Genomic DNA, 19798 nt, shown 5'->3' on the forward strand with positions numbered 1-19798 from the left:
AATCGCCCCGCGAGCAGCAGAATGCATGAGTGACACTTGGCAGCTCTGGAATCCCAGCGGTACGGTCCATTCACTGGCATGCAACGGAAGTTTGACCTTTTCGGCCCGGTGCCAGAGAAGAAAGGGTTGGATGGCGGTTTCGCGCTGCCACTCACGGGCTGGTGAGGCTTTTTCTATACTTTGTCATCGTCATCCCAGACGCTGCTAAATATTTATGCGTTGTTGCAGCTTGCTGGGCAGAATAAAGCAGGTGCCCTTCCCCCATGACATATATTTACAATGGTGCTAATGATAATAAGCCACCGCGTGCCGGGGAGACCCGCTAGGTCTGAAGACCCCCACAAGCTAAAGTCAGAGGTGCGGTATCATGGCTGTCGCCAATCCGTGGATCGCCAGCTGCTGCAAAACTACAACTCCTAGCATGCGTTATCAGCTGCAGGATGTCAGGCTATGCTGGGGGTTGTAGTTTTGCAAGAGGTAGAGACCACTATAACAGAGGAAGAGTCACATGCCAGGCTGACAGTGCATGCTGGGAGTTGTAGTTTTGCAAGAGTTGGAGACCACTATAACACAGGAAGAGTCACATGCTAGGCTGACAGTGCATGTTGGGAGTTGTAGTTTGGAAAGCCACAAGTTGGAGACCGCTGCCTTAGAGGGATTGCCAAATGCCAGGCTGTCAGTGCATGCTGGGAGTTGTAGTTTTGCAAAAGCTGGAGAGCACTGCAACAGAGGGATTGGCAAATGCTAGGTTTTCAATGCTTGTTGGGAGTTGTAGTTTTGCAAGTGCCACAAGTTATAGAGCACAGCTATAGAGGAACAGCCACAGACCGTCAAGTCATGCTGGGAGTTGTAGTTTTACAAAAACCAGAGAGCCATAGGTTAAAAACCACTGCAATAGAAAAATAGCCACAAGCCAGGCTTTTCAGGGCACGCTGGGAGTTGTAGTTTTGCAACAGCTGAGGAGTCACAGATTGAAGACCACTGCTATTGAGGGGATATTGTTCATCCTAATCATCCCGATTCATGCATAAAAAAAACCAAAACCACAGTAAATACTAATAATTATTAAAAAAAATGTGGGCTGTCAGGGCATGCTGGGAGTTGTAGTTTCACAACAGCTGGAGCGGCACAGATTTGAGACCACAGATATGAAGGGACATTCTTCATCCCGATCTACCTGATGTATAACGGATATATAACCAAGACGTAGACTTATAATTGAAGGAAATTCTGGGAGTTGTAGTCTTGCAACAGTCGGAGTGCTATAAGTTGAGACCACTGCTGTAGAAGTATTTTGTTCATACCGATCTTCCAAATTCAGGAATGTAATGCCAAAATTACAGTAAATACTGACACTTCTAAAGGAAAAGACGAAGCCTGCAGAGTTGTATTTTGCAAATACTTTCCCACCTTTGGAGAGACGCTGTTCATCCTGATATTCCTGATGCATAAATACAGTTTCATAATGACAGCCTGTGTCCTAGAAGTCACTACTCACTATCAATCTCTTTCCCCCAGTACAAGAGATTAGTTCATGCTGTACCTCCTGATTCATGAATATAATTCAAACTACAGTAAAGACTGACACTTATAAGGGCAGTAAGCAAGAGAGAGTAAGGTGAGAGGGGCTGCGCTTCCCTCCCTGGAAAGAGAAACTGTTCATCTTCATTTACCTGATTCATGAATATAATGCCAACATGACAGTAAAGACTGACACCTATGCAGGCAGCAAGCCAGAACTCGTAAACTTTTCTTCAGTGATATGTGTGTGTCATCTAATTGTGTAATAGTCCGCCGCTCTATAATATCTGTACGTGCTGTATAAATAAATAACAATAATTATAGTAAAACATCTGGGTTATGCACATTACAAATCCCATTGCCGGGGAATTTAATTACACACCATGCAATAATGTTATTTGCTTGCTGCCGCGGAGGGGGATCTCATTGTCTCTGGGGACAATTAATCTTACTGCTCCACATACCAGACCATAAACAGTGCTCGCCCTACTGCTAGAAATGTAATTATCCAGAGCAAAACTCCTCACTCTGCAAGACTAGGAGAGAAAGTAGCAAGGGAAGGCAGCGGAAGACGCTGTACAGGGTGAAAGTTATTTTTGAGGTTGGAGGAAAATTAAAATTGCCAATTTCTTGGGTGATGCCAGCATTATATTTTAGTGTAGATTTCATGGTGGACATTAGACAGCACACAAAAAACATACAGTTCATTGTTTTTGCTTCGCTGTGTTGATTGGGACGCTGTCAGCAGAGTCGTCTCATAATCATTAGACGATGGGAGATTTAAAGAGGTACAATAATATGCAGACATCATATGTTCTAGGGCAGGGGTCCCCAACTCCAGTCCTCAAGGCCCACCAACATGTCATGTTTTCAGGATTTCCTTAGTCTTGCCCAGGTAATAATTGCATCACCTGTGCAATGCAAAGGAAATCCTGAAAACATGACCTGTTGGTGGGCCTTGAGGACTGGAGTTGGAGACCCCTGTTCTAGGGAGAGTAAAACTAGGAGAGTCACCTGTAGAGAAGGATCTGGGTATCTTTTTTACATCATATGTTCTAGAGGAGTAAAACTAGGAAAGTCACTTGTAGAGAAGGATCTGAGGATAACATTATGCGGAAATCATATATTTGTTGGGAAGTAAAACTAGGAGAGTCACTTATAGAGAAGGATCTTGGTATAGTAATATGCAGACATTGTATGTTCTAGTGCAGGGGTCCCCAACTCCAGTCCTCAAGGCCCACCAACAGGTCATGTTTTCAGGATTTCCTTTGCATTGCACAGGTGATGCAATTATTACCTGGGCAAGACTAAGGAAATCCTGAAAACATGACATGTTGGTGGGCCTTGAGGACTGGAGTTGGGGACCCCTGTTCTAGGGGAGTAAAACTAGGAGGGTCACTTATAGAGAAGGATCTGAGTATAATAATATATGGACATCATATATTTTTTGGGAAGTAAAACTAGGAGAGTCACTTGTAGAGAAGGATCTTGGTATAGTAATATGCAGACATTGTATGTTCTAGGGGAGTAAAACTAGGAGATTCACTTGTGGAGAAGGATCTGGGTGTAATAATATCTGGACATCATATGTTTTAGGGGAGTAAAACTAGGAGAGTCACTTGTAGAGAAGGATCTGGGTATAATATGCAGATATCATGTGTTCAAGGGGAGTAAAACTAGGAGAGTCACTTGTAGAGAAGGATCTGGGTGTAATAATATGCAGACATCATATGTTCTATGTGGAGTAAAACTAGGAGAGTCACTTGTGGAGAAGGATCTGGGTGTAATAATATGCAGACATCATATGTTCTAGGGAGAATAAAACTAGGAGAGTCACTTGTAGAGAAGGATCTGAGTATAATACTATGCAGATATCATATGTTCTATGATGAGTAAAACTAGGAGAGTAACTTGTAGAGAAGGATCTGGGTATAATAATATATGGACATCATATGTTCTATGATGAGTAAAACTAGGAAAGTCACTTGTAGAGAAGGATCTGTGTGTAATAATATGCAGACATCATATGTTCTAGGGGAGTAAAATTAGGAGAGCCACTTGTAGAGAAGGATCTGGGTGTAATAATATGCAGACATCATACTGTATGTTCTACGTGGAGTAAAACTAGGAGAGTCTCTTGTAGAGAAGGATCTGAGTATAATAATATGCAGATATCATATGTTCTAGGGGAGTAAAACTAGGAGAGTCACTTGTAGAGAAGGATCTGAGTATAATAATATGCAGATATCATATGTTCTAGGGGAGTAAAACTAGGAGAGTCTCTTGTAGAGAAGGATCTGAGTATAATAATATGCAGATATCATATGTTCTAGGGGAGTGAAACTAGGAGAGTCACTTGTGGAGAAGGATCTGGGTTCATGCATTATGGTCATACAATTACCCTTCTTCTCCTCCTCTCCCATCCCTCAGTTAAACTTGTGGATATGCAGCTTTTTTCTACAATACTATGGAACTATATGTAACTATTTGGTGAGAAATCAATGTGGTCAGCAGCCTGGAAGAAATCGGCATGAAAAGAAAGGGTTTTAACACACAACTGACAGTTCTCCACAAGACAGATGTATCTGTATTCATACATAGCTCGGTGCCCCTCCGTGTATATACCTCGAACACGCTGGAAATACTGATGTTTTCTTGTCTGACATCATTCAGCTTTTTTTAGCCTGACAAAAGCAACGTAAAGATTGACAAGTAAATCTGCGCCTCTTCCCCTTCCCCCCCTGATTCTGAGGTCGATACAAGTTGTTTCCTGGTGAAATTCTCCTTTCGCATTATTCACACCGGTCCCTCAACGCCAACGTCTGTATATGCAGCATCTCTATCCGAGTCCCTGCTGAGGGCCACATACTATGCTGATGATTACATTGAACGTGCTCGCACATACAGCTGCAGGTGAGCAAGCGGATCCCCGAGTCGGTCAATGGAACTTACTCAAATAGCGGATAATCTGCTGCTTTATTCACTACAAATGGACTTCATGATACAACAGAATGAGGTGAGTCCGCACCCTACCGTACCACGTGCCTTTTGGCCCCATAGCCAGTTTGTGGCTGCTACCATTCCCCTTCCATGACCTATGACTCTGAAAAGAAGCCTTCTCCTAATTCTGCTTCATGTTATCACACCCCTCCACTCCACGACCGTAGGGCTCCAATTTTTTTTTTTACCTCTGTCCTTGATCCTTGGAGTAGGGTTCCTTAGCCCCCATGAGAGCCCACCGTTAATCTATACAATGTCTTATACTTGCCTGCAGTTCTGATTTTGCCAGGCCAGACTTGTGAACTGAACTACAAAATATGTTTTAAAACTCCATGCAAAAATTAGCATTCCAGGTCCTTAGGAGGAGGTCCTAAAGTGGACCTGTCACTTGCCAAAAATATATATATGTTTTACCTGGTTTTAATGTCCCTGTTCTCCTGAACTCGGCATTGTTTTTCTTTTGTTCCTGCACCTTTCCATTCCAGAGATACGGCCTCTTCTTTGTAATACAAGTCTTAGCCAAGTGGGTGTGATCCTTAACAAGACGTGTTGAAGACCACACCCATCTGGTTAAATAGACCATACAGGGAAAAGAGGGCCATATATCGGGAACGGAGAGGCGCAGGAACAAAGGAAAAATATTCTCGGAATCAAGAAAACAGTGGCATTAAGACCGGGTAAACAAATTACATATTTACAGCAAGTCTTTAAATGACCCCGTTTGGGGTACTGAAATGCTACTGCTCACAGTTTGCTTTCTGTAGATCCTTAATGACCCATTATCTTTTTGGACAATACGGGCCTTTTTGGTCCTGCGTTTAGCAGGAAAGGGTGTAATGGCCCTATATATTTTCTCCAATGTCGCTACAATTGCCAGAAAGCTCACTGTACTCATCCTGGAATGCCCTGTGGAAGGGCAATATTACAATTTGTTTATCATTTACCACAACAGTCTTTGGTATAAAGGCCCATGGCCACCGAGTTATTGTCCACTTTCATTTTTTTTTCAACAATTAAATCCTAAATTGCTTGATAATTGTTTGGCAATTATCAGGTCCCATCACTGATCTAACAATATAGATCATACAAATGATTTTTTTAGTCCATTAGCAAGAATATTCACAAATGAAACAATGATAAAGGGTTTGGCAATGTGTCACTGAGCAGATTGCAACAATTCACGCGACACAAAAAAATTATGAGTGATCAAGGAGAAGAGTAATAGATAATGATCAATTCTGAATATGCAGATGAGACTCCTTCTTAATCTACGCCCCTGAGTAGCTGTCCCCGCCCCCTAGGGAATAGTTAGCGATATCTTCTTGATATTACAGATCAGTTTAACATGGATTTAGGATATGGCGGTGCCCATCCAGTGATAACCACTCAGGACTACTGCATATCATGAAGGCATCCCAATAATATATGACCCATGTATATGTAAACAATTGTATCTCCGGTGCTCATAATCTACACGTGTAATTCCAGACTCTTCACTATTCCCAGTATGTGTAGATATGTCTATGTTTTAACATCTTGGACCTTTCTGTTCTTCAATGAGACACTGGAGGTTTGTAATTTCATGTTATACACCAAGCAATCAATAAAAAGGGGAATTAATTTCATTCCTAGACATGGGGGAATATTGTTTGATTATACAAAAAAAAAAGTTCCAATTAGAAACATATTTCATGCAAGAACATCTTGTCTGTTTATCTATTGTTCTTTCATTCTATATCAATTGATTCTTCAATTATATATCTAATATTTACCTCTCTACTTGTTTACTATTTGATCCATCTATGATTTATCTGTTATCTATTTTATATTTTTTTTATCCATTTACTTATCTAGCTATGATCAGAACAGAACACCACTGACTGTCCGCAGTCTCCAACATCATGTCCGATCTGAAACTCAACCTCTCCAAAACTGAACTTCTTCTGCTCCCGCCATCTACTAATCTCCCTAAACCTGACGTTTCCCTCTCCGTGGGTGGCACCATAATAACACCCCGGCAGCAGGCGCGCTGTCTGGGTGTTATGTCTGACTCCGATCTCTCCTTCACCTCCCATATACAATCCCTTGCCCGCTCGTGCCGCTTACACCTAAAGAACATCTCTAGAACCTGCCCTTTTCTCACCAGGGAAACAACAAGAACCCTCACTGTCGCCCTGATCCACTCCCGCCTGGACTACTGCAATGCTCTATTAATTGGCCTCCCCCTCACTCGACTTTCCCCTCTCCAGTCCATCCTTAATGCAGCAGCCAGGGTCGTCTATCTGGCTAATCGTTACTCGGACGCGTCCGCTCTTCGCCAGTCGTTACACTGGCTGCCCATTCATTACAGGATACAATTCAAAGTACTTGTTCTCACCCACAAAGCTCTCCACAGTGCGGCACCCCCTTACATCTCCTCCCTCATTTCTGTCTATCGGCCTAACAGACCTCTGCGCTCTGCAATGGACTTTCAACTAACCTCTGCACTAATCCGTACCTCCCACTCCTGACTACAAGACTTCTCCCGTGCTGCGCCAATCCTCTGGAATGCTCTACCCCAAAATATTAGGACCATCCACAATTTCCATAGTTTTAGGCGCTCCCTCAAAACACATTTGTTCAGTGCGGCCTACCACGTTCACTAATCAAACTCATTATGTTTGTGTGTAGCCCATTTACTACTTCCATCTATCCCCCACCCCCTGAAGATGGCTGGACCATGATTGTAAATACATCATTGTAAATACACACCTGTACTTTGTATCTCCCCCTCCTCATTGTAGATTGTAAGCTCTAACGAGCAGGGGCGGCTTGTGTTGCTTTAATTATTGTATTGTTACCATGGTTACTTATGACTGTTGTGATTGAAGCTGTTAAACTGTAAAGCCCTGTGGACTATGTTGGCGCTATATAAATAAAGATTATTATTATCAATTTATCTATTTAACGATCTTTTTATTTATCGATCTTTCTATCTTTGATCCATCTATCTTTTTTTCGGTAATAATTTATTGAGCGTTTCTCGGTAAGGAGCCGGATGGCCACGGTGTGCGTCGGTCACCGACACAGAGATATGTATTATAAATAGATCCACATCTTACAAGTAACGGTCCCCCTGGCAGGGAAGGGTTACTAGGCATCCCCCCAACAGGACAGGGGATGTTGTTGACACAGTAACTAATATCTCTCAATACATCCTGACTGTCCCACATTCTCTCCAGTCCCTAATACACGTAGAAGTCATTGTCATCGCTATACATGAACAGCTCAGTGTAGGAGGTATAACGGCCCAGTGTAGGAGATATAACTGCCCAGTGTAGGAGGTATAACGGCCCAGTGTAGGAGGTATAACGGTCCGGTGTAGGAGGTATAACTGCCCAGTGTAGGAGGTATAACTGCCCAGTGTAGGAGGTATAACGGTCCGGTGTAGGAGGTATAACGGTCCGGTGTAGGAGGTATAACTGCCCAGTGTAGGAGGTATAACGGTCCGGTGTAGGAGGTATAACGGTCCGGTGTAGGAGGTATAACTGCCCAGTGAAGGAGGTATAACGGCCCAGTGTAGGAGGTATAACGGCCCAGTGTAGGAGGTATAACGGTCCGGTGTAGGAGGTATAATGGCCCAGTGTAGGAGGTATAATGGCCCAGTGTAGGAGGTATAACGGCCCAGTGTAGGAGGTATAACGGCCCAGTGTAGGAGGTATAACGGTCCGGTGTAGGAGGTATAATGGCCCAGTGTAGGAGGTATAATGGCCCAGTGTAGGAGGTATAACGGCCCAGTGTAGGAGGTATAACAGCCCAGTGTAGGAGGTATAACGGTCCGGTGTAGGAGGTATAATGGCCCGGTGTAGGAGGTATAATGGCCTGGTGTAGGAGGTATAACTGCCCAGTATAGGAGGTATAATGGCCCAGTGTAGGAGGTATAACTGCCCAGTGTAGGAGGTATAATGGCCCAGTGTAGGAGGTATAACTGCCCAGTGTAGGAGGTATAATGGCCCAGTGTAGGAGGTATAACTGCCCAGTGTAACGGCCCAGGGTAGGAGGTATAACAGCCCAGGGTAGGAGGTATAACAGCCCAGGGTAGGAGGTATAACAGCCCAGGGCAGGAGGTATAACAGCCCAGTGTAGGAGGTATAACGGCCCAGTGTAGGAGATATAACGGCCCAGTGTAGGAGGTATAACTGCCCAGGGTAGGAGGTATAACAGCCCAGGGCAGGAGGTATAACGGCCCAGTGTAGGAGGTATAACGGCCCAGTGTAGGAGATATAACGGCCCAGTGTAGGAGGTATAACAGCCCAGTATAGGAAATATAACAGCCCAGTGTAGGAGATATAACAGCCCAGTATAGGAGGTATAACGGCCCAGTGTAGGAGGTTTTTATTTTTGGCTATTTTGAAATTTTATGCTGCAATATAATCATTGAAATTATGTAAAATACTCACACGTCAAACCTCAGGTTCTGCTTCTCTTCAAAGAAATAATCCAGCACGAATTTGCGGACAAAATCTGGATTCAGCGTGTTATCAATAACCTCCGTCCGTCCGAACTGTGAGAAATACAAAATATGTCGCTCTTAGTCCCCTGTAGCAATAAGCAAGGAAACAATCATTAAAGGTAAACGGCTTTCTGTAACTATGTTTAAAGGGAAATGTAACTTAAAGTGGATCTTTGTGTAATCTTTAGGCTTTATCTTTGTCAGAACACCATTTTCCTGATAGAGAACTCCAGATCAACTGCTCAGATGAAAAGTTAGATAGAATTCCGGCTGTCTGGAGCAACCACTAGGGGGAGCTGATGAGTGCTAGTGCATACAACATTGTGCCAAATGATAAAACAGTGTGCAGTGAGCTCCCCCTAGTGGTGGCTACAGGCAGTCAGAATTTTACCATTTAATTTTATGGCTATACAGGGGAACTGGAGCTTGGTATAATAAACCAATATTCTATTAGATCTATAGATTCATTACCTACACAATACATCTAAACACAATCTGCATTGTGCTGTTTTTCTATAATTCCTACTGGAAATGCACAAATATATTGATAAATAAGAGTAAGGATTCTTTTCATTGTATACGGTTTGCCCATAGTGTTTCTTTAATTCCGTTCGATATCGAAATCTATTTTTTCCCCAGACACTTGTCAGCTGCAGGATGAACCTTGACGAGAACCGATATGTCAATATGGCAAATACTCCCATTTTTTAATTGGAAATGTTAGGGTTAGTGCAGTATCGACGCTCAGGGTCTTCCGGGGAGATAAATCATTAGTATCGACCATTATCTAATACATTGATTCCCTGCGATTGCCGGTCACTGAAAACAACAGCGAAGCCGCCGAGCAGCCGACCAATCAGAAGGCTTGGATTTTAATGAGCTGGGGACTGCAGAAGAACATTGCGTTGAGCTTAATAACTTTAATTATATTTACATTTTCTGTGGCTTCTGCAGCCTAGATTAGGACGATGTCCCTCCGTAATCATTGCCATTAATGGAGCTAAAGGGCAGCGGCGCTGATAATGAGGAGAGGAACCAACAGTTAAACAGTTATTGTAAGTGGCTCACGGTGCCATGAATATTACTTTACTCCAATTTATGCCAATGTTAAACGGGCTGTGCAGGATTTATATATATATATATTGAAGTCTTATCCTTAGGATAGAACATTAATACCAGATCGGAGGTGATCCGATACTCAGGACCCTGACCAATCAGCTGGCTGCATGTTGGATGTAGCACAGCTCCGTACACTGTGCAGTGGCCATTCTCTGGTACTGCACCTCAGCTCCCATTCACTTCAATGGCCTACAGGACCCATTTAGCATTGACAAATCTGCTCATTCTGCTTAAACAGTGAGGACCCTGGAAAAAAAAAATCCTCCTCCTCACGATCACCTTCTTTTACACATCGGTGTTCACATTATCATCAAAGACCATTGAAGCCACACTCCAAGTACCCATAGCGGTACCCCAAATTATTATTTTATTTTTTTTCCGGATGGTGAAGTAACTGTCGATGCAGCTCAGAAATGAAAAATTACTTCCAAATTTTCACCAACGATCTTATCCAGTCAATTGCAAATATGCTGGACCCTTCTGTTTATCCCCCTCCTTTACTCCTTGCACTGCTGACATTCAGGATGGCCCCAGGTGAAGTGATTTCACTACACGGGCGAAACGTTGTCATGCAGATAATTTTTGCATCGATTTCCTGAGGCTTCTTTAAACCTCTCCTGGAACAAAGATGAACGTCTGAACATGTGGATGTTTTTTACGCCAAACCATCAATCCTTCTTTTTTGGTAGAATGGGAAGGTCCAATTATTGAGCAGCAGTACGGTCGTGTTTCTGTGACTGATGCTGTGGGGTCTCCATTATCACTATACAACATGTTGGACTCACATGACACTACTGCCCTTCGCATATAGGAAGGAAGGAGACAACGCACCTTGGTCATTTCTTAGAGCTGTCAGTTCTCATGAATGAGGCCTGATAATCGTCACCTGGCCGCAACGCACATGTGAGGCGGGGGGCTAGTTTATATGACCCACCCTGTAGTTGGACAGGTCTTAGCTTTTTTGCTTCCATTCCCCCCTGCAGCTGGTAAGGCCATAGGTTAGGGATGATCTACCAATGATATAGAAGCTGAAATCCAGCCTTGATCATGTCCATCTGACACAGGTGCGCAGTTCGTCACAGTGTATCAGCTGGTCAATTACAGCAGAAGGGGCTTGACGTGCAGCCACCATTAGGATCAGGATGGGTCTTTAACCTCTGGAAGAAAAACAAATATCCATGTGCCGAACGTCCGAACAGAAGGGGGTCCGAGCAGGAGAGGCGCTGACCCCCACCGTTTAGAAAAATAGACTTTTTTTTTTTTTGCAAGGAAGGGAGAATTTTCTGTATCTTCCAGACACATCCGCGCATACAAATGAAGTCTCTAACATGTGGATCCTTCCAAAATCCTAAATATGAATTCTGTGTACAAAACACAAACAAGAATTTGATGGTGCGGAGGAATGCTAATGAACGGCACATCTGACATTTGAAGTAAAAGTATCCGCTGATCACTTACGGTAATGAGTCATTTAAATGCAGAATGCGATGAGCTGTATTTTTTGCGAAAGAAAAAAATAACAAAAAAAGTTTTCATTAATTAAAAATACATCCAAACTTGTTTTGTAGCTCTGAAACATATCCACTAAATAAAAAATAAAAAAGTAACCGCAACCATACAAAGTACTGCACGGAAAAAGCTAACGGGTATGTTCACACGTGAGGACTTTAATGGGGTTGTCCAAACTTATCAATAGGACAGGTGAAAAGTTACTGAACGATGGGGGTCTGTTCAGTTCCAAGCTATTTTCTCTGACATGTTCTGTATACTGCCATTTTTTAAACTTAATGCATGTAGTAGGTGCTAAAAATCATTTTTCCAATTGGTTTTCATTAAAAATGTTGTACCATTTGGCTTATACAGGCTTTGTTTCCCAGCATATTCAACTTTTATGTAGTCTCTGGTCATAAATAAGCTGAGGAGCTTAAAAAAAATACGGGGGGCTCTCCCATTGGAACTTCAGAATGAGCTCACTGACCGATTCTCAGGTAACCTATTCTGCAGCCAGCAATAAACAGTGTCACAAATTAGCAATGGAAGGCAAATGGTGCAAATTTTTTCATAAAACCCAATTCCAAAAATCATTTTTAGCCAAAAATACATGCATTTTAAGTTATAAAAAATGTATCCCTAAGGGTGAACTAATATCATTTTGTCAATCTGCACTGAGCACTAGGGGGCGCCTACTGCATATTATGTTAGAGTAAAGCTCAGTGCATATGCATTGAGCTCCCCCTAGTGGCAGCTGCAGACAGTCAAGATTTTATGAGTTAACTCTTTGCCTATGTTGGGTATTTGGATCTACTTGTAAAAAAAAAAAGAAATTTGAATCCTATATATATATATATATATAGATAGATAGATAGATAGATAGATAGATAGATAGATAGATAGATAGATAGATATAATTTTTTTTTTTTAAATGAATATGAACCTAAAAATATCATGTTAATAGAAAAAGAAAAAATCCCTTTAATGATATCAGGAGGGTCTATAGGGCAATGTGTTCGCTTCCTACAAGCGGCTGACTTCGAAATACTTCTGGTCAATCCTTATTATGAAAGGATAAAGGAGTACACAGAAAAAAAAATCATAGTGTTATGTTTAATACATTGGGCAATCTTCCAGCATTTCATGAAATCATTACTTCCCAGTAACGGGGAATTCCTCGGCCATCTGCATCCCATTCTGTGGCAGTTTTGAGGTTAGCCTGCCTCCCTTGTATCTGTAATCCCGGCTGCGTACTGCCGAATCCTCCCCCCTTCCGTCTGTGAATTTAGCAGGTCTCAGTCTTCCAGTTCTGCATTTATTCTGCTCTGTTTAACTGTATGACTAATTCAGAACATTACATGTATATATGCAATGAGCCCAACTTACCTGCCCCGGCCCATTAGAGAGGCCAGGAGCGAAATTGCACTTTGCAAATCATATGCCATATGTGCTTTATCCTTGCAATCATGACTTATGGATAGATTACACTTAATGAGGGTAGACGCTGCTAACACAATATTATGTGTCTATATAATTAGGAGCTGATCAGCAGGATCTACCCTCTAATATCATTAGGTCAACAGGATCTACCCTCATAGTGTTCTTTTATTAAGATCTGGTCAGCAGGATCTACCCTCTAATATTATTTTACAAGGAATAAGTTAGCAGGATCTACCCTCATAGGGTAATTTTATTGGGAATCGGTCAGCAGGATCTAACCCCCCTAGTGTAATTTTATTGGGAACTGGTCAGCAGGATCAACCTCCCTAGTTTAATTTTATAGGGAACTGGTCAGCAGGATTTAACCTCCTAGTGTAATTTTATTAGGAACTGGTCAGCAGGATCTACCCCCCCAGTGTAATTTTATAATAAAGTGGTCAGAAGGAACTACCCCCTAGTGTAATTTTAAAGGGAACTGGTCAGCAGAATTTAACCCACTGGTGTAATTTTATAAGGAACTGGTCAGCAGGAACTAACCCCCTAATCTAATTTTATAGGGAACTGGTCAACAGGATCTACCCACCCGGCAACTTCCTAGATGCGCCATTACTACTGTACTTTACAATACACAGTACACAGAGCCGACACATGACAGCGCCATACACCATGTAGTGACCGTTCTCGGTACTACAGCTCAGATCCAGAGTCCAGGGCTGTCCCAAGCTCACTTGTGCGTCATCAGAATCTATTTTTTTATTATTATTTTTTATATATATATATATATATATATATATATATATATCAGCGCATGTGCAGTCTTATTTTGCTAATTCCACCTACAGGAGGACAAACATTCTCCTCGTGCGCTGGTTATCAGCTCGACTACACAAGGGCTAGTTTTTGTGCAGCCGTCTGACTGCTGTGACCCCCATTGTCCCAAGAACAGGGCTCTTCGAAATAGCGCGTCAGAATCGAGCATGACCACTGATGGCGAACTCAGTCGAGGGGTTCAAGAGAGGCCTGGATGTCTTCCTGGAGCAGAACAATATTATATCATACAATTATTAGGTTCTGTAGAAGGACGTAGATCTGGGGATTTATTATGATTGAATATAGGCTGAACTGGATGGACAAATGTCTTTTTTCGGCCTTACTAACTATGTTACTATGTTACTGCTGCTCCATTCACTTATTATGGGACAGTTGGAGATGGCCGGGCTCGGCTCTCAGCATTTTCAGGTGGTCTCATAGAGAATGAACAGTGTTCCATTTTGACTGTGCATTTCAGAGACCCTGTTCTCCTGGTTGGTGGGACTCCCACTGTTCAACCTCTGCTCCATTCACTGTCTACGGGACTGCCAGAAAAAGCCAAGCACCGTACTCAACTTTTACTGATAGTCCCCGTCGAGCATGCATGTCTTGGATCCATTCAAGACCCCTACGGAACCTTGCTTTAAATCTCACTGGTGGCTCCAGTGCTCGGACCCCCAGTGATCATTAAGTTAACGCTTATTATATGGCTAGGTAATAACACTTTAAAATCACCGGATTAGGGACTTTTGGCAGGGGTTCACTTTATACCCTGTGTTCTTCTCCTCTCGTGTGTTTGTGTAAAGAATTAGTGTGACGACAAATCTAAAATTCTTAAATTTTTGCAAAAATTTTAGAAATACAAATCCATGGTTGACTTTCATAGAAAATATTGACCAAACTGCAGAAGGTTGGTGAACGTTGGGTGCATAGTCACAGGGGAATAGGAATCGGGTGAACTTTGGGGGTTGAGATGGTCCCCGAGAATTGGGTGCAGCACCTACTACAGATTTTGCATCTTCAAGTTACTTATTTCATAGTCTCTTTATTGTAAACTGGGCAATTACCAAGGAGCAGCCGGAAAATGGAGCGTGAAGACTTTAACTGGTCTGGACCAACGGAGGATTAACTCACTTCACTGCCCCAGACCACCAGGGATATTTTCCTAACTTGTTAACTTTATTAGGCTATGGCACTGTTATGTGGGCAATATACAGTAGTATTATTGGACACTGTATGGAGGTATTATCCAAATACTGTATGGAATTATTAATCTCTACTGTATGGCAATTTCTGGTCTTTCTGCTTTGGGTAATGAAGGCGCTGGTTTTCTCCAGTGGCCGAGGTCTATACATATTAGCCAACTGGAGACATCTTTTAATACAGGTCTAGGGATTCCCTTTATCGTTTTGCAGACAGAATCTTTCAGTAGGATCAACCCTCCTAAGCCGTCCATATGGACATGTAGGTCATAGGAAGCCGAATATATTCTCTAGACTTATGGCAGCTGAAAAACTGGATTCAATTGACATAGACCTCTCACAGATTTCAGTCCCCAGTGATTAAGTATAGCTTTCTTTCCTGGAGAACTGCATACAGAGCCTTAGCTATGTGTACACTGTACTGTGTAGTGTTACAATCCAGCTATCATTGAATCCCCCTCTAATGATGAGATGACTCTGCGCATCTTGCCTCAGTCTATACAGCAAAGCTGACAAGTAGGCAGCTCTAGTGGCCACTGTGAGAACAGCAATATTTTCTAACAATCCACTCTTTTTTAAGTTCTTATGCATCCTTTTGCTGACTAAGTATCATTTCATTAGAGCCGTACACACGTGGATGTTTCCTCGCTTATATATTGAATTTCAACCCTTACGGTATATTTTATACATGTATTTAAACAGCAAGGGCAGGAGGGGGCTGGGGGGCTAATTAATCAAATCAGGCCAGACAGAAACGAGCGAGATGAAATGCATCAATTTGGATTCCTGGCGGCCGTGACCAAGACGAGATTTCCCAGTAGATGCCGATCTCATTTAGTTCGTTTTGGTTTGTACATCTCCAGCTCAAGTTCATTAGCAGATATTATCTGCTGGGGTATTCTGTTCCTACAATGCTACACCAAGGTGGGCGACCATATGTAATCACTAAGCAGCGGGGAGATGTCAGTCACCCTCGCCACTAAGGTCTGGCAGTGGCCCACACTCCCCAGACCCATCAAGATGTTAGTGCCGAGAAGAATTCAACCATAATGTCCTATAGAAAAATATGGAATCACAGTCCTCTCCGCAAGAACCGCGGTACATCGAGGATAGTTATTGTGGTCCTCGTTATTTGAGAATGGTCAAAGGGGTTTGGGAGGTCCGTGATGATCTGGGTAAACATGCTGAATATCTGTCAAGCCAAGGGTGGGGTAGACTGAGTGCCCACTATGCCACCCATTAGTCCACACACACCTGGATGGAGCTACTTCAGTTTCACCCTGTCCTTCATATTTTTTGTCGCCTTTTCTTCATCTCTCAGGACTATGGATTTTGCTTTTTACTTCCTTCCCACTTCACTCTCATTTTCCGGTAAACAAACGGGAAGGGTATCCAGTTGCATCAGCAGAAACTTTCGAGACTACCCTTGCCTTTTTCCAAAGCCGTACCCAGTTGCGTAGCTACCGGGAAACAGAGGGTGCGGGCGGCCCGGTGCTCTGAGGGGCCCACACGGAGCTGCGCTACTGTAACTGTATCGGCGCGCAGAATCGATCTCCCTGCTCTGCCGCCTGGCCGCTATGGGGCCCCTGAGCAGGCAGGGTGCCCGGTGCCAGTGGAGCGCCCCCAGACGCAGGGCCGCAGGTTACTCGGTACCGGTCCTCTGCTGGCTCAGTTCTGGGGATGTCACGGTGGCTGGACCCGGTCCGTGACCCTGCTAAGGGGCGCCCAATGAAAGGTGATGCGAATCTGTCAAGGTTTAGTGACGCCACCTGTGGTGTTCGGTCAGGGTGACCGACGTTGTTTGGGGTCCACTGGGGTGATGTGATGGCAGCTAGATGGTAAACCTTCCCACAGGTGACGTATGTCCCCAGGGCTTCCCAGTAAAGTGGATGGTGATGGTGTGAGGTGCAGACAATAACGAGGACACAGGGTTGCAGTCTCTTTACCTCTTTACTGAAGACTTCAGGATCCGCAATCCAGAGCACAGTTAACAGGGCTATCAGAGACCGGCCGGTCCGAAGGCACATCCAGAGTTCTCTTTGCAGGTGGAAATCAGTGCCTACCACTAGCGCCTGTGTGTTGCAGTCCTTCCCTGCTGAGCATTCGGGATAGTCCTCACAACTTCTGTTCTCGTTTCTTTCTAATTCGTTCCAGTTCTTTCTAGTTCTCCGTCCCCCAGGTATGTTATGGCTAGGATGCACCCGTTTGACGGGTAGGCTCGGAGTTCTTCCGGGACCCTAGAGACGCCCTCTCCACGCGTTGCCCCCTATGTCTGCTTAGGTGATGTAAGGTAGACAGCCAACCTATAATTAACTGTCCTGCGGAGTTTGAAGTAAGGCATAGAGTCAGTTACTTCCTCGGTGTTCCGGCCACCGGCTACGCGCCTCAGTAGGAAGTTGCCGTTCTCGGGGCACGACTCCTACTGGCTCTCCTTTGTGCTTGATCTAGTTTCTCACTGTCGACAATATCCTTCGCTTCGTGTCTCTTTCTTAGGATACCGCCGCGGGGTGTGCAGGCGCGGTTCCGTAACGTTCTATTCTGGTCGCTAGGTACCTGCCAGGTTCCCACGCCTGACAGGGCCCCCCTGAATCTTCTCCCTGCAGCACCCCCTGCCACGGGATGTTGCCTGAATCCAACCCAGTCAGCTTCTGACTAACTTCCTCTCCAACCCCTAGTTTTACCAGTGTGAGGAGTGGCCTAATAAATAAAACCTTTTGCTCCCCCTAGTGGCCGGAGTGTGAAGTGTAATGTGTGCTGGTGATACCTGGTCAGAAGAACTCCTTTAGTGCCATCAGACGTACCATCACTCCCCTTTAGTGGCAGAGCGACGTTACTGCAACGACCAGCTCTCTGGGGCACTGCACCAGCAGTGGGCCCCCCGCCGTCATCGGAAGATCAGCTGTACCGGCATTTAGCCAATACAGCTGATCGCATCCCCCTGTCAGTGTCGGCGTCTGATGTCTGCCTATGGGGGGGCTGCTTTATTACAGGGTCTGACTATGGGGGCTGCCTTATTACAGGGTTTGACTATGGGGATCTGCCGCCTTATTACAGGGTCTGACTATGGGGGTCTGCCGCCGTATTACGGGGTCTGTCGCCTTATTACAGGGTCTGCCTATGGGGATCTGCCGCCTTATTACAGGGTCTGCCTATGGGGGTGCTGCCTTATTACAGGGTCTGACTATGGGGGTGTTGCCTTATTACAGGGTCTGCCTATAGGGGTGCTGCCTTATTACAGGGTCTGCCTATGGGGGCTGCCTTATTACAGGGTATGCCTATGGGGGCTGCCTTATTACAGGGTCTGACTATGGGGGTGCTCCCTTATTACAGGGTCTGCCTATAGGGGCTGCCTTATCACAGGGTCTGCCTATGGAGGTGCTGCCTTATTACAGTGTCTGCCTATGGGGGCTGCCTTATGCTATAGAGTCTGCCTATGGGGAGTGCATTATACTATATTTTGGACTATTTGGTGCATTATGCTACTGTATATGGAGGCTATCTAGGGGGCCTTCATACAGTATGGAGATTACAGAGTGGGGGTCATTATACATTGTTGGAGCCATCAAACAGTTTGGGGACTACTAAGGGGTCAGTGGGTGATACTATACAGTGAGGGGGCATTATACTGTGTATAAGAGAGCATCATGCTGTGTATAGGGGAGCTGTACAGGGGGAAACTTGGGAAATGTAAAGTTGGCACTTATTGTTTTAGGGGAGCTCAGGTTACTGTGGCTATCAAAGGGGCACACAGGGCAATATTACTTTCTAGGGGGCAAAATATTGTATAATATAGTTTTCTAGGGCACTTGCACCCGGCATTACTATATTATAGAGGGGTGCTTTAGAATTTAGAGGGTACAGAGAACCACACAGCAGGTGCAGTAATAGGGACACATATGGCAGCAGCGGCTCAGTATCAGGGTATCAGGTGCAGTAATAGGGACACATACGGCAGCAGCGGCTCCGTATTGGGATATCAGGTGCTGTAATAGGGACACATACGGCAGCAGCGGCTCAGTATCAGGGTATCAGGTGCAGTAATAGGGACACATACGGCAGCAGCGGCTCAGTATTGGGATATCAGGTGCTGTAATAGGGACACATACGGCAGCAGTAGCTCAGTATTGGGGTATCAGGGGCAGTAATAGGGACACATACGGCAGCAGCGGCTCAGTATTGGGGTATCAGGTGCTGTAATAGGGACACATACGGCAGCAGCGGCTCAGTATCAGGGTATCAGGTGCAGTAATAGGGACACATACGGCAGCAGCGGCTCAGTATCAGGGTATCAGGTGCAGTAATAGGGACACATACGGCAGAGGCTTAGTATTGTGGTATCAGGTGCTGTAATAGGGACACATACGGCAGCAGCGGCTCAGTATTGGGATATCAGGTGCTGTAATAGGGACACATACGGCAGCAGTGGCTCAGTATTGGGGTATCAGGTGCAGTAATAAGGACACATATGGCAGCAGCGGCTCAGTATCAGGGTATCAGGTGCAGTAATAGGGACACATACGGCAGCAGCGGCTCAGTATCAGGGTATCAGGTGCAGTAATAGGGACACATACGGCAGCAGCGGCTCAGTATCAGGGTATCAGGTGCAGTAATAGGGACACATATGGCAGCAGCGGCTCAGTATCAGGGTATCAGGTGCAGTAATAGGGACACATACGGCAGCAGCGGCTCAGTATCAGGGTATCAGGTGCAGTAATAGGGACAC

At 44.4% G+C, this 19798-nt stretch overlaps 1 protein-coding gene across 1 annotated transcript in view; it reads right to left on the minus strand.

The window, feature by feature from the left end:
* The window catches only part of CPNE9 (copine family member 9), a 231918-nt gene that overhangs the window by 133113 nt on the left and 79007 nt on the right, over window positions 1-19798 (minus strand). Inside the window, exon 5 of the mRNA XM_069736441.1 lies at window positions 8961-9064. Coding sequence (XP_069592542.1) covers window positions 8961-9064 — 104 coding nt within the window. The remainder of the gene's footprint in view (window positions 1-8960; window positions 9065-19798) is intronic.

This window comes from Ranitomeya imitator, chromosome 8 (genome assembly GCF_032444005.1).
Source record: "Ranitomeya imitator isolate aRanImi1 chromosome 8, aRanImi1.pri, whole genome shotgun sequence".
In the NCBI taxonomy this organism is placed as follows: Eukaryota; Metazoa; Chordata; class Amphibia; order Anura; family Dendrobatidae; genus Ranitomeya; species Ranitomeya imitator.